Raw genomic sequence first — 14,414 nt, forward strand, 5'->3', positions numbered from 1 at the left:
TCGGTATCGAGCTGCTGTGCCTCTGCCCTGACAGTGGCTCTGGCTAAGGCAGTTCAGGCCTGACCACAGAGCACATGCTGAACACACCATAGGGACGACTGATGCAGTGGGAAGGGGGGGTTTGAGCAGCTTTGTCCAACCACAGCAACCAAACCAGCATAAATAAGCAGGAAGGCAACATGAGTGACTAATAGGCGGATGAAATACGAGAAAGCACAACCTCTGCAATGTCACATTATGCAAAAGATACATACAGCTTTAATTTATCTTAATGGCTTAATATATGAAGGTAGAAACACAAAACCCAACCAATCTCATTGATTAATCTGCATACTGTAGATATCTATTAAGGAGGAACATACAATAGAAAGAGGTTGTGTTGGAAATTGTTTCAGCAGAGTGTAGTCAACGATTCCCACAGATGTTAACCAGCTCCACTAATCCCTCCAGACTTTGGCCGTTGGGTGCGTTTGTACCTCACTGAGCCTTTGAAGTGACCTTCGTTAGACTCTCTGCTGTCCAACTTTGGCTAATATTCAAACTCTGACATTACTCTGAAACCTTTTGCATCAACGACGCTTACTTATAGGTTTTGTGAAATTTATTTTGTCATATGCTGCTTAGAAATAGCATATGGACACTTCTTAAGCCCAGGCAGTTGTTGCTTTACGCGCAGTACGTTTTCTTACCACTGTAACTTCAAACAGAAAACCCGCCGAGGGAGGATTCGCCTTGAATTCAAACCAAGAAACTCAAATCCAGAAGCATGAGTTCAGCCATGAAAGCGTTGGCACCATCAGCACATTTCACCACACCTGGAGAGTAAAAATCAACTCCTACACGCGCTGGAACTTTATTCTATAGCTCTATGACTGTAGGGCAGACTGCCAGTCCCATGGGTTATCACCCGGAGGCAACACGCCTTATTGAATGCACGGATGCGACCGGGTGGAGACGAGCGTGTGGGAGGTAAAGGAGAGGACAAGAGAGGCAGACGAAGAGACGGTGACTCCATGCAGCGGGGGAAGGTGCTTCTTCATGTGTGGGGAAGGTCAGTGCTTGTTAGCCAATAGCCAGTATACTGCTTTCATCAAAGCTCCGTATTGCCTTCTGGTACAGATGCAGCACAACATCAGTCAAGCTGGGATGAGGTTAAATTAATCAGGCAGCCTCAGCTCCCAAACGGCAAATCTGCTTAGATGAGAAGCTACTTCGCAGCTACTGAAGTTCTCGGCCTGACTCTATTGTCCATTTATCAGCCTACAAGTCCGATGCAGGCTTGGTTTAGTGGGAAACACAAGCTGAGCCCTATTGTCTTTCCCCACCGAGCCACCGGCCTCCTACAGGCACACTTACTGCTTGTAACAACGTGTTCTCTATCCTTTATACGCTCACTGTTTCTGCTACGAGTGCTTTTCTTAGGTTGGTACATGCAGCGCTATGCACCTCGATAAGCTCCGCAAAACGGGGGAGAAGTCAAGAACAATCTGAACAATAGTCCAATAACACACTCTCCCAAAGCCCGAAGTGTCCCTATCGCTGCAGCCTCATAAAAAGTTAATGCGGTCGAGCTCTTAAAGCCCAGATGAGTGGAAAACCAGCAAGTCCAATTTCATTCCAGAACGAGAGAAAGCCCCACTTCCCAAACTCCAGTTGGCGCAAAACTAAAATCCTATTAAATCTTTCTTTAGAGCTGTTCACTGTACTTCTGCCTGTCTGCCCAAACAGTGCACTGTCCAGTTCCTTGGGAAAGCCATCATTAGCAGGCAGTGGGTACATGACATGATACATGATAGTTAGGACAGCAGCGAAGAGGTGACAACCATATTACATTTCCTGGCATCAGTTTTGCAGACATGCGGCTCCTGTGTTTTCTTTCAGGACATGCCGTCCTCCGCCATTTGCCTGAAAACTCACCTCTCTCACAGGTGCTATCCCAGAAGCCGGTTCCAGTGCAGTCGCAGACGAAGCGGTTCCATCCCTCCTTGCACGCCCCGTTGTTCTTGCAGGGGCTGCTGTCGCACTGCTTCCCCGTCACCTTGTTGCACTGAGGGTTGATGCCAGTCACGTTCTGGGACTGGGCGATCTGCCGGATGTCCTTGCTGCGGCCGTCGATGAACAGATCCCGCACGCAGCCCACGTAGCCGTAGTTGAGCATAGCGGTCCAGAGCTCGGTCGGGAGCACAAGGCCCACCCGGTTATCAGGCAGGCCGCCTAGATACAGGTCGCCCTCCAGGTCCAGGATCTCATTTTCCCCGCTGGCTGTAAAAGAGGTCCGCTGGCTGTTTACGGAGATGATGCCTGGGAGAAAAAGAGGTCATTAATAAATATTTAAACTTTCTGTTTTATTACATGTCGTCATGACACATAATCTGCTTCTGTATGAGTCTCTTGGTACAGTATTTCTGTAATTTGAGTGTCATGTTATAGCAGTTAAGCAACCTGCCACATTTTGCTCACTGCCAGAAAGCAGCACTTGAATTCTGCTCAATTCCCGAAATAACAAGAGCTCCACTGACATTTACCGCAGACTGACGGCCCTATTTTTGTTCATCAAAGAGCAGACGGATTTAAAAAAACAACTTTTGGTAGTTTGAACCAGAAGCTCTGACAAAGTGGAGGTACACGATCACACCAGTCGCAAACGAGGCTGAGGAAAACTAGCACAACATGTCAGCCAAGACGTGGTCTGAGACGCAAACTGATCTTTAGCAGCCAACAATGCACTGAACCCTGACTTTGCAACACACTTAGGCATCCAAGGAGAAAGTCAGGAAGAATAATAATCAGCCTTCACACAAGCACAGAAACTCCTGATGCTACGCAAATGAAATATTTAAAGGTTATGTTTCCTGCGTGGCCTATTTTATTTTACCATATGTTTATACATTCATAAAATTCCAAATGTCAATAAAGTGACCATGATGTTGATCTGAGAGTTTGAGTGGAGTACCATAGTTATCGTTAAACCTAAATCTACAATGATTTTGTCCCAAGAGGTTTGTGATGTCATTCTATATCAGATCCTTTAATTAACAGATTATTATACGCTGACGTAGCATGGTTGAATTCATCACTGGAGCTCTTAATGGGGAAAAAAAAAAAACAATAATTCACTTGTGACTTAACATTTTACTCAAGTCACAAGTGTGATTATGGCTGTGCTTCACCATCCCTCAGTCTGGTATCCATACATCTGTCTCATTCCTCTCTTTCTGCATGACAATCCTACTTTCGGCTCCGCTATCACACCAGGAGCTGCGCCGGTGATTAATCAAAGCGGCGAGCTCTGACACATGGCTAAATTGGCTGTTCCAACCTGATATATAACACAGGCTGTGGCGTCGGCTAACACACCAGAGTCCTCTGGAGGATCCCACCTAATACAAAGATTGTGTTTGAAGCTCAAGGCAACAGAAGTTTCTAACCCTTTTGTCTAATATAATCTTCTAATACTTTGTGTTTATTTTGCCGTGTTTTGAGGTCAGAAGACATACAAAAGGAAGGGGGGGGCTCAGTGGTTAGAATCTAGAGAAAGTATGGCTTTATCCTGGCAATAAATCACTGCTAGAATTAATATATTGAAGAAGTTTCATCATGTTGTTATGATGCTGTAAAGTGCTGAAGCAAGCGGTAAGACGACTACAAGTTTGACTCTGGTGCAGTTGCACTGACCCGGCTGCTGTGGGTCAACTCTACAATAATTACTACTGTGTTATTTTGTTTCCACCAGTCTAAACAATTATTAGCAGCAACATAACTGTCACGGTTAATAAATGGAGTCAATACATAGTGAACACAGGCTCTAGGTAATAAATGAACGTCTTCAATTTAACTAATGTAATCTAACTTTGTTATAATTATTATTACTAGCAGTACTGATAGTAGAGTGACTGGAAGCATTAGTACAGTAGTTACTGCAGCTACACCCAAAATTACAGGCTTCCCATTACAATAAGAAATGAGTCTGTCAGAACTAATGTAAAAGCCGGTTCATCCTTCACTTGTATTTTGGGATACAACACAGCAGCACCTTTATTTCCTTTGGTGCAATAACGTTGCTTTTTAGCAGTTTGCCATTTGTCAGCTCTGCCCATAAATTCAAATAGTTTACAGCCAAAGGCAATATGCTTTTTATGTTTTCTGTGTGAACACAAGACCATGGTGATGATAACAACAGTAATGGCAATAGTTCGTTTTGTTTTGCTTCTATTGTTAGCGACTTGTGTGGTCTAAAAAGCACAAAGGTTGCTTCAGTTGATTTCCTTCTCACCTGAGCGGCCGTCTCTCTGGATGTCCACGTGGTGCCAGGAGCCGTCATTCACCTTCGCCTGCGTGGCCTTGACCTTGATGGTGCCAGAGCCCATATCCAGCAGCAGGTACAGCCCTCCGTCGAGCAGCTCCACTGCAAAGAAATCTACCTTGTTGTTCTTCTGGCCCTTGGCATCCCGTCGGTCCTGGGGCTTCCCGTGGGTGAAGAGGATCAGGCCGTTGGGCTCGGACGTGCGGAAGTCGAAGGAGATGGAGCCCACCCGCTTGGTGTTCCATTTGGGCAGGGCCAGGTAGGAATCGGGGGTTTCAAAGTTGATGGGGTCCAGGGTGGGAACGGCCTCACATTTGAACACCACGTCACCCTGGAGCTTCATCTTGGGGTCCACTATGCGAGCGAGGCGGGACAGCTCCAGGCGGATGTCGTTGTTCTTGTAAACCACCTGGGGAAAGAAATACAAAGATTGAAGATATTACACCTCATGGTTCGAAAGGCCTTATTCCTCTTGGTTAAAGCAATTTATTTATATGTCAATGAAATCCACTCCATTGCAAATTGTAGTATTATAGCATCAAACTCTGATATTATTACACATCGCCAAATTGAGCACAACTGGATCAATAAAACTAATATCGTCTAAAGGTGTGTGTGGCCCAATTTGTTCCAATTTAAAGTCATTTTCTATTGCAACGGTAATTTAACCAAAATGAAAAGCGATTGTACACACACACACACCTGTATATTCTTTGATTGAACTTCTAAATTAGTGAAGTCGCTCTCCGTATTATTGAGAAGGAGCAGTTGTCATCAACCGAGGGGAAAAATTAGAGAGTATCTGTGACCAAATAACAATATACTAAATATCAAACCTATTCACCCACAATAAATTCACCCCAACATGTTAATCCATAACAGAAGAAATAGGCTTCACGATTCAGTCAAACAAAATACCACAGAAAAAGAAGGGTGGAATATTGTCAATTGGAATCCACTGAAGCAGAAAATTAATGTGTTTTTTCTTTTTTTCCCCGTTTCCAAGGAGAAACACAGGCCTTTTCTGGTACAGTATTTAGGGCAGGGCAGCGCATGTGCACCGAACAGAAACACTGTTAGGGGGAGCACAGCTGTCAGCAAACAGATTTTACTGCTGCGGGATTACCGATAATCCTGGAAGATTTGACAGTAAATCAACACAGGTGACCTGAGCGCTGAAGAGGGCCGACGAGACAATGAGAAGGGAGGGGGGAGCAAAAAAAATTAATAAATAAATGAGAGGGGAGAGACAGACAAGCTGGTGGGAATGAGAGCAGCAGAAGGAAAAGGAAACTGTACATCAACCTAAATATATCAGGAGGCAAAGAGAAAGAGGAGGAGGGGTGTCTGATGAGCCGCTCAAGGCCAGTACGCATCGCTCTCTGCTTCGGTAAGCGAGCGATGCAGCTGTTAATGCACTTATCGACCACCCACGAGCTCCTGGACGTGACACAGAACAAAATACTTACTACACATTTTGTCAGGCACTTAATCTACGCACAACACCCTTACTGTAGCTGGGAAAAGCATACACACACACAAACACAAAGGGTTTGAAGTCATCTTTATTATGAAAGTCTTTGTGGAGAACAAGGAAAACAAGTACTTTCGTTGCTGTGTCCTTAGGAATGATGTAAGCTTGTTAACAGTTAGTGCTGGTGGGTTGATGACAGCCAGAATCCCTGCACTGGACTGACCCAGCTCATGCTCAGCGCAGGGACAACTCCGGGGGAGGAAATTATAGCCTCTACCTGTCTACCGAGACTCAAGGCAACATTAGCCGCGGGCACAGCCACATTTAGTCACCTAAAGTTAGCTCGGTTTGATTAGCTGGAGTAGAAGCGGCGGCTGGAACGTCTGCAGAGCTGTTTTCACACACAAATGTTCAGCTGCAGCTGGATAATCAACGGCTGAATTTCTATTTCTCTGTGATGAGAAACTATCCAGATTCCTCTTTATACAGTATGTGGCCCTGGACTGGCAACACGTCCAAGGTGGACGCAGGAAACTTTGGCATATTTGCTTTGAAAAAAAAATACCATCGCTGGTAAATAGTCTTCTAAAAATCAGCTGATTCATCGAGCACGAGCCGCAGATTTACAAGGACATGCCCAGTGGGAGAAAGCGACCATAGTGCTAAGCAGGCCGTTTATGATAAACTTGTTATTATGACTCATGGCTGGAGAGATAATTTCCTTTTTTGTTCTTTGTGATTGCATTTGAGCATGAGCTCACTTTCAGCTTTGAGGGAAAAACATAGCTGTCATCTTGCAGCCTTCTGATAATTATCACTGAGTAGCAGCTAAATTTCGTGGGAGTTACCCAAACAACAGTCAAATTCAGTACTCTGGGAAATGATGGCAACCAACAAAAGCAAAACAGAAATCCAGAGATCATCTTGATAATTACATTCCTAGAAGATGAGCGTCTGTCCTGTGCCTCCAAGTCCTTCTAGTCCTAAGCATCACTGCTGATCTCTGTAAAACACTGACGCTTTAATGTTCTCTTCTGAAGCCAAATACCTCACACTCCACTATGAGCTACTCCAGGGCAGGACAACAAACTGAATATTACATGAAAAGAGAAAGAGAGACTGAAAGACGCTTTAATGCGGCTCATTTGCAAAGGAGAGCATTTCTAAATAAGAGCATGATGGTCACTGGGCTGTTCTTACATGCAAATCGCTTAAACTCGCCGAATTTCAAAGCGCAGCGTCTTTGTCTCCCAGACATTACTGTAGTAGACTTTTATGGATGTGCAAAGAAGTGCTAAGCTTCGTGATTCACTGACTATACAAGATCAGGGCTACGGCAGACTGCCCGTACCCTCCGTAAACCACACTCAGTCTCCTTTGGTGACAGCTCTAAGCACACAGCCATGACTGGGCAGGACTTCACAAACTCTGCAGTATTACTCAGACATACTAATCCTGTGATCAACCATCCGACGTCTGTTTTGAAATTATGATTTTGTCTGTTCTACTGCAGGCCGATCAATAAGGTAATCGAAATGATGTTATAAAGAGGAACCGACTACTGCGGCTACGTGTAGCTCATCCTTTCTGTTGTTATCATTCGGCTTTGCTGCGCTATCTGCCGCTCCATCGCCAACCTTATGGGCTCATTCATAATAAACGCACAGGGGACGGTAACGACTCCATAAAGCTCAGATCCTCCATCTCTGCTCCAGGATGGTGTATCGATCGGGCCCTGGTAAGTCTACAAGGAAGCGGGGCAAGGGAAGGGCAGGTGGGTGTGTGCGCACGCACACAAACACAATCTCCTCCCTAATCTACTTCAGATCAGTGCTCATGTCCTCTTGGCCCCGGATACAGCTGCTGATTTAGCCCCAGTGTTAATGAAGAAGCAGGGTAATTGCAAACACACGCACATGCGCGCACACACACACACACACACACCATGAAGTGAGAACGTCTCTATTTGCTCAAATACACACAGACCAAAAAAGTAAACACTAGCAGCTGCACAAACATCCAATACATACAGTACAGTATTTTCTAAGGGCAAGTAAATATTAGAACTGGATGAGAAACAATACTGCTGAATCAGTGGGTAGAATATGCAGTAATCATGTTAATGGACCAATATTCATCCAGTAGCTACAATATAAATATTGATATAAATGTGAGACAGAATCACAGACCTATAACCAACAAGCCTAGTTTATTTACAAAATTAATCTTTCAAAAAGCCGCAGCAGTTTCATCAGGTTATTCTGAGCCTCTCCCAGTGATATTTGGTTTGCGTCACAAAAACAAGATGGCATCGCTCCTAAACCAGAGTTAGGGCTTTCTTCTCTGGGCGTTCTTTTCTGTGTTAATTCTTCTCCATGCACAGACAGTACCAGCATAAAACCCAAACCCCTCATCTACTGTGTCACTACAACACACCTTCCCCCTACATTGAACCCAGTTTCCATCTTGACTGGCACCAAAATCTTCGCCTATTCATAGTTCAGCTCTACCGATGCTTATATTCAATCTACCTAAGAGATTGACACCAAAGACTGAAAGAATGAACTGAACAGTAATAACAGCGTTGGTCCATGTCTAAGTGCTGTGGAGTCTAATTCAGTTTGACAGGTGATCAGTGATTAAGTCACTTTCTCATTAGACAGATGGAATTATGCCTTGTAGTCTTTCATCTGTTCAATTCTTAATGCCGCCCATTGTGATTTGGATGATCTAATTTTGACCTCGGGCCCTTAATTATTATTATTATATATAACTTTTTTTCCACAGGACCTAAATTTGTGGGAGGCAGTAAGCCCCAAACAAAGAAGAAACAACACCGCCTTACAGTAAACAGTGGCTACTGTACCAGTGTATCATCCAGTAAATACTTTTTGATAAAGGATACACAAGGTTACAGCTTATTCACAACATAAAGTTGAGCATAAGGAGTCACCTATAGTCAAATCATGAAGCAAACGCTGTGTATGGGGAAGGTGGAGGTGTTCAATTGACCTCTAAGGTTTGGACACATCCATCACTGTTACTTTTCCCACGAAGGGAAAATTAAAAAAAAGTCAAATAATTAAAAGGACAGCATGACATTTGCATTTTTATCAGAGGGGGGAAAAAACGTTCTGCCTGAACATTCTGTTGGTGACTAACTTAGACCGACAGCGGAAATGTCCCTCTCAAATGCCAAACACTGGTCCCGTGCCCTCTCTCCTTCTCATCATTCAGAAGTCATCATTCTCTTAATCTCCACCCACATCTGAGTTTCCCCGCTTCTGTCTCCCACCCGCTGACATTCGCAACACCTGTCGTCTCCTCTGCTCTGTCACTCATCTCTCCTTTTTAATGTTTCAGCCCTCTCATACCTGCCTCCCTGCCTGTTACTCATCGCATCCTCTCCCCCTCCTGCTCTCTCAGCAGTCTGACACAAGTTGCCAATGCACAGCTCCACTGCTGCTGGGTGCCCTGTGACACCGGTGGGAGGGGCTAAACGGCACACCGGCCAAAAGGGGGTGGGGCAAGAGCCAAAAGGGGGTGGGGCAAGAGGCTGGTGACTGCGCTGCACTGCTAACATTAAGCTGACCCGAGTGTGCGCCAGGCAGCTGCCCACTGGCCTCTGGGTCACGTGACGCGCTGCAGCCCACGTGGCAAAACACGAGCGCGGCTGGGACACGCGCATGTGTAGTGTATGTATGACATCCCATGAGCAGCCAGGGGCGGATGAGCGCGGCGCCGGCTGAATGAGAGAGAGAGAGAACGGCTGTTTTGTTGTCAGACAGAGAAGAAAGAGACATACTCTCCAAGTGTAGAAACATGGCTTATTCATCAACCTTAGGTGAAACGCTGCCTTTTATCTCACGCTGAACAAAGACCAAATGCGCCCAAACATTCCTGCTTCTGTAGCATCTCCAGCGCACTAGTCAGACATCACTCGCACATAAACACTGACACGCCCTGAACCAAGCAACGGCCTCAGCCCAGCTGAATCATGGCTTGATTATCTGGGGATATTGAATCCAAAGGAAGACGCAGCGAGGGCAGGAAGGAACACATTTGCTGCTGTGAGGCAGAGAGGGACGAAGAGGCTGCTTGATGCACACGGAGTGCTCCACGCAAACACATACAGTAAATACAGCTGATGAAAATCAACACCTTGGGCCTAATTGAAAGCTCACACAGTTCGGGCCCCGGCAGCTCCCACAGTCCTCGGGAGCAGCTGGCATCACGCCTTCTAAATAGAGCAACATAGGATGAACGGCTGAGGGTCTCATAATACTACGACATCCCACCACATGAATCACCGGCACTGAACACTTCCTCCTGAGTCGCACCTCTACTGGTAATACTCAACACCTGTGGAAAATAAATCTACCCCACCGCAGCACGTAATGGAATTAAACATGCACCAGTAGATACTTTATATGAACAATAAATCAGATTACTTAATAATTACTTAAAAATGTCTAAAAGACTTCTGTCTTTTAGACATTTTAAGAGAGTACATTAAGAACCATGGTCACTGCAAACCTTTTCACTCGTGCTGTTCTGCTGTATTGATCAATGCATCATAAAAATATGAACCATCATATGAATCATACAGAAGCTAAAGCACTGTGTTTATAGTGTATACATGAAACAACGGCTTCAGTGGGACGTGTAACAGCATTTCTTGGGTGTTTAAAACAAAGGACTCTCTACAATGGTTGGACCATCTGATATTATATTAAAGAACACAAAACCTGGCTTGAGATGATTTATAGTGATTTATAAACCAGGATGATCACAGCCCAGGTACAAATATGCTCAGAGTACGTCAAATATAAAGCTACTGTGTGCAACAGACATGGCTGATTGAAGCGCTGGTCCAGCTGCTCATTTATGATTCATGTTGTGTGCTGGAATGGCTACCATCACTGTCGAGAACTGCGAAACAACAAATCCACAGCCATAATAAAGGCATAAAATGCAACAGCATGAGGAGAGTTGCCATTGCAGGTTGAATGCTGTAGTTATTTTGATCATTTCGTGTTGCTGCACACCAGGTGCACCAATAATGTATTTGTAATTCTTTGATGGCATGAACAAACAGTGTGAGGTCATTCTTGTTTTCATTTTAAAAGCTTCCCTCTTATCTGCTGTGTATCAGCTTGGCAACAACTGTACTAAATCGTGGGAAGCACCGACGGAAAGTAAACAATGAAAAAAGCTGGTTTTCCTGAAACAAAGCACAGCCAGGGTCCAAATGACAAAGATATTTGTAATGAGGCTTTGTAAGAGTGCAGCCGTGTCAACACAGAAAATGAATGCATCCGATGATAGTTTTAGTTTTTCACTTTCCGTGCATCCTTAACATGATCACATTAAAGACATGACATTGATTAAGACGAGTTGGCAGCATATGACTTTTACACTAATGTAAATACATGGATAAACCAATAATGACACAGTTTGCATCCTCATCATGTCACTGCAGGTCAACATGTTGTACTGAGAGACTGGAACATGGAGCCACACAACGACAGCAGTAGTGCAATATTCCTATACACCGGTAATTCAGTAGCTGCAATGAAATCCTTGCATATCACTGTTATAAGTGCTGCTTTAACAGCTAGTTGCCTGACTCTGATGCAAGAGCTGTTCATTACCTTCTGACATGAAGTGTATTAACACAAACCAACGGCTTTGCCCGTTCACCAAACATACTTTAACTATTGCCATCATTTAAGGTATGTTGACTTTTAAATGTCACCAGACAAAGACACGGTGTGAGGACAAACCTTCCACCAGTCCATACTGTAGGAACAAGCAAGATATAATCTAAGATCTCGATTTATCGTATTGTTTTAAATAAAAGCAGAGCTCCATACTGCATTACACCCACCATGAGGTAAAACGTGGATATTATTTTTCAGACTTCTGCTAAATTTCAGAAATCAATGTTGGCTTCTTTACAGCTCTCAGGTGCCACCAGTCCTCCCTTTATTATCATTACCTGCTGCAGAGTCAGTAGTGGTGAGCAAAATGTAAATAACAGGGCTTTTAATACATTTTCTGGCTCTGCTCTTGAGCTCGAAAAGCCAACAAAGACATTATTAGCGTCCCGAAGTAGCAGCGCTTTCTCATACATCACCGCGGGAAAATATTTCTGTTCCGATTCCTGCCCATCGGGAGGCGTTTGACTGTAGCAGCGCATTCAAGCTGATGCTGCAAATTACATGTGACAGAAACAATTTTAGCAGATTCTCTCGCACACAAACTGCTTTACGTGTTATGAATTAGATTAAGCAAGGAAATATTGAAAGTCTGATACTTCCCTCTGCCAACTCAGCAGCTTTAATTGATAATGCAATTTCGTTTCTCATTGCCTTCCTCCAAGGTAAAGTAGGCTCCTAATTATTTTTTGTCCACAAATAATACAGCTAGGAGAAGATGCATGACAACAACAGTCCCCAAACACTGAGCAATTTGATGCAAAGGAAGATGTAACATTGGGAAGAAACACCCAACAACAGCAGCACTAGTCATAACCCTGTTTCCCATTTGTATTCATCTCAGTCCGTCCTACCTCTTTAAGGCATCCCATGAAATTGTTGCTAACTGGAGATCCCGGCAGGTCTGCGGTGCTGGGGCTACCACCCACGTAGAAAAAATCATCGGAACCCAGCATGGTGTAGTCTTCCTGGGTGTAGCCCGTAGTGGTGAGGATCCCATCCACCGAGATAGTGACCTGTCGAAGGGTAACACATAGCCAAAGCCAAGCCATTACACTCTGGTACTCGATGGAGTGCTGTGTATTAAACACACCACCTTCCTCGGTCTGCATTCGAAACGAGCTATTTGAACTTGGCTTTAGTTTCCACTCTGTAGGTCGTTATAGAATCTTTTTTGGTACCGTGAAGCGATTGTTTTAGACCAGACAGCGTTTAGATTTTGTTAATGATTTTTTTTTATTTGCCATAGGATTCACAGGACAGGTAAAGAAAATATGGCACAGGCATATTTTCTTTATCTTTGATGGGGTAAGAGAATGGATCCTAGGTTTGGTTCAGAAACTTCAGGTTGGGGGAGGGTTAGTACAATGTTCAAACCAAGGACAAATTGATTGCACTTGTCTTAGGTTTCGGGATTTATCTGGTAACTGCAGACACGCACATACAGTACACACGTGAACACACACACACACACACACACGCTCGCGCACACACACACAGATGCACACGCTCAACTATAGTCTCGCGCACATTCGCTCTCACACCAACAGCATCACACTCCTCTCTCCTCTTACATCTACATCAATATATCCACACACATGCAAAACAAAGGGAGGCTTTTCACACCACATCAATGTGCAAACCAAGGTCATCACTGTTAGAAGGCAAATTAAACACTTAATTGAAAATGTAAGGGAGTAAGTGGATCAATGGTGCCATACAAAGCTGGAGCAGGCCACACAAGGTGCCGTGGTGCATGCACAATCAAGACCAGGGCCCATATTCAAATACACTCTCAGAATAGCTGATGCTGATCTCTGATCAGGTTTAGCTCAGGTGTCATGGTTGTGTTTTCACTGTCACTGGACCAGACCAATAATCTTAGATCAGTATGCTTATTCTTAGAAATGTCATGTATATGGGCCCAAGGGTAAAGGTGATCAAGGTTAGCTGAACAACACCAACACCACTTTCACCAGCATGCTACAAAACCACACACGCAGGGAGGACAGTGAGCGATACGGTGACAGGTGGGAGGTGAATGGGTGGATTAGTGTTAGTGGTTATTCTGAGTGACGGGGTTGAGGTTAAATGAGTTTGGGAGGTGAGGGGTCAATGAGGTGTGGGCATGCCATGCGCCATAGTGAGTTGGAAACAACTGTCAGAGCTCCCGCAATGAAAGTCAAGGGTTGCCACTTTTTGGTAGGTTCTCATAGGGCTCGGTGTCGAGGTCACCATCTTTGGGATTGTGGTAAGCTTCTGTCAGTTCTGGACGACAGTCCTCACAAAAAATGGGGACTTTTGTGTGGAAAAAAAATAAAAGAAAAAGTAAGTTGCCCTGACAAAAGGCAAAGAAGTCAATTCTTTTTTACTTGTTGGAAATCTGCAGTAATGTGGAAGAAACAAAGAGAAAAAAGTAAAAGCTAAAGTGAAAAAAAAAACAGGATGGGGGACTGTGGGGTAAAGAAGGAAGGCTGTTGGCAGGTCAGGGAGGAAATTGAGAAGAAGCGAAGAAAGAATTGCCTGGTAATACAAACCCATCTCCTCATTTTTTGATAAGAGTGTCTAGGATGGAACTCAAAGAGAACGAATAAAAGAAGAGAGGGGGAGGGGACACACGGCAAACCCAAAAAAAAGACAATAAGAATGATATCTACCAGACAATGTAGTTTGTTTACCATAGCGTGTCCAATGCCTGATTGCTTTCCAGAAAAAGGGGAAGAAAGGAAATCAAAAGAATAGTGAACAAAAAAGGTTGTTAATAAGGATGGACAGAAAACAAAAACCCAAAGCAACGATGAAGAATTAGGATGTTAGTTAGTACATTAGTTGGTCAGTTATTGGTTAGTAGTAAAAAATGACTTTAACATGGATGAGTTAGTGCCGCAGGGAAGAAACACTACACGGTTTGTCAGAG

General features: G+C 44.2%; 1 protein-coding gene across 22 annotated transcripts in view; it reads right to left on the bottom strand.

The window, feature by feature from the left end:
• nrxn3b (neurexin 3b) overlaps window positions 1-14,414 on the bottom strand; it is a 202,895-nt gene that overhangs the window by 138,497 nt on the left and 49,984 nt on the right. For 13 of the 22 annotated variants that reach the window (XM_029140715.3, XM_029140704.3, XM_029140701.3 and 10 more), the window contains 4 exons: window positions 14,155-14,199; window positions 12,352-12,513; window positions 4,274-4,712; window positions 1,918-2,301 (listed from right to left, as the gene is read on the bottom strand). In XM_029140715.3, coding sequence (XP_028996548.1) covers window positions 1,918-2,301; window positions 4,274-4,712; window positions 12,352-12,513; window positions 14,155-14,199 — 1,030 coding nt within the window. The remainder of the gene's footprint in view (window positions 1-1,917; window positions 2,302-4,273; window positions 4,713-12,351; window positions 12,514-14,154; window positions 14,200-14,414) is intronic. The other 9 variants (XM_029140711.3, XM_029140705.3, XM_029140716.3 and 6 more) reach the window with 2 other exon arrangements.

The sequence above is a fragment of the Betta splendens genome, chromosome 24 (assembly GCF_900634795.4).
Source record: "Betta splendens chromosome 24, fBetSpl5.4, whole genome shotgun sequence".
Classification (NCBI taxonomy): Eukaryota; Metazoa; Chordata; class Actinopteri; order Anabantiformes; family Osphronemidae; genus Betta; species Betta splendens.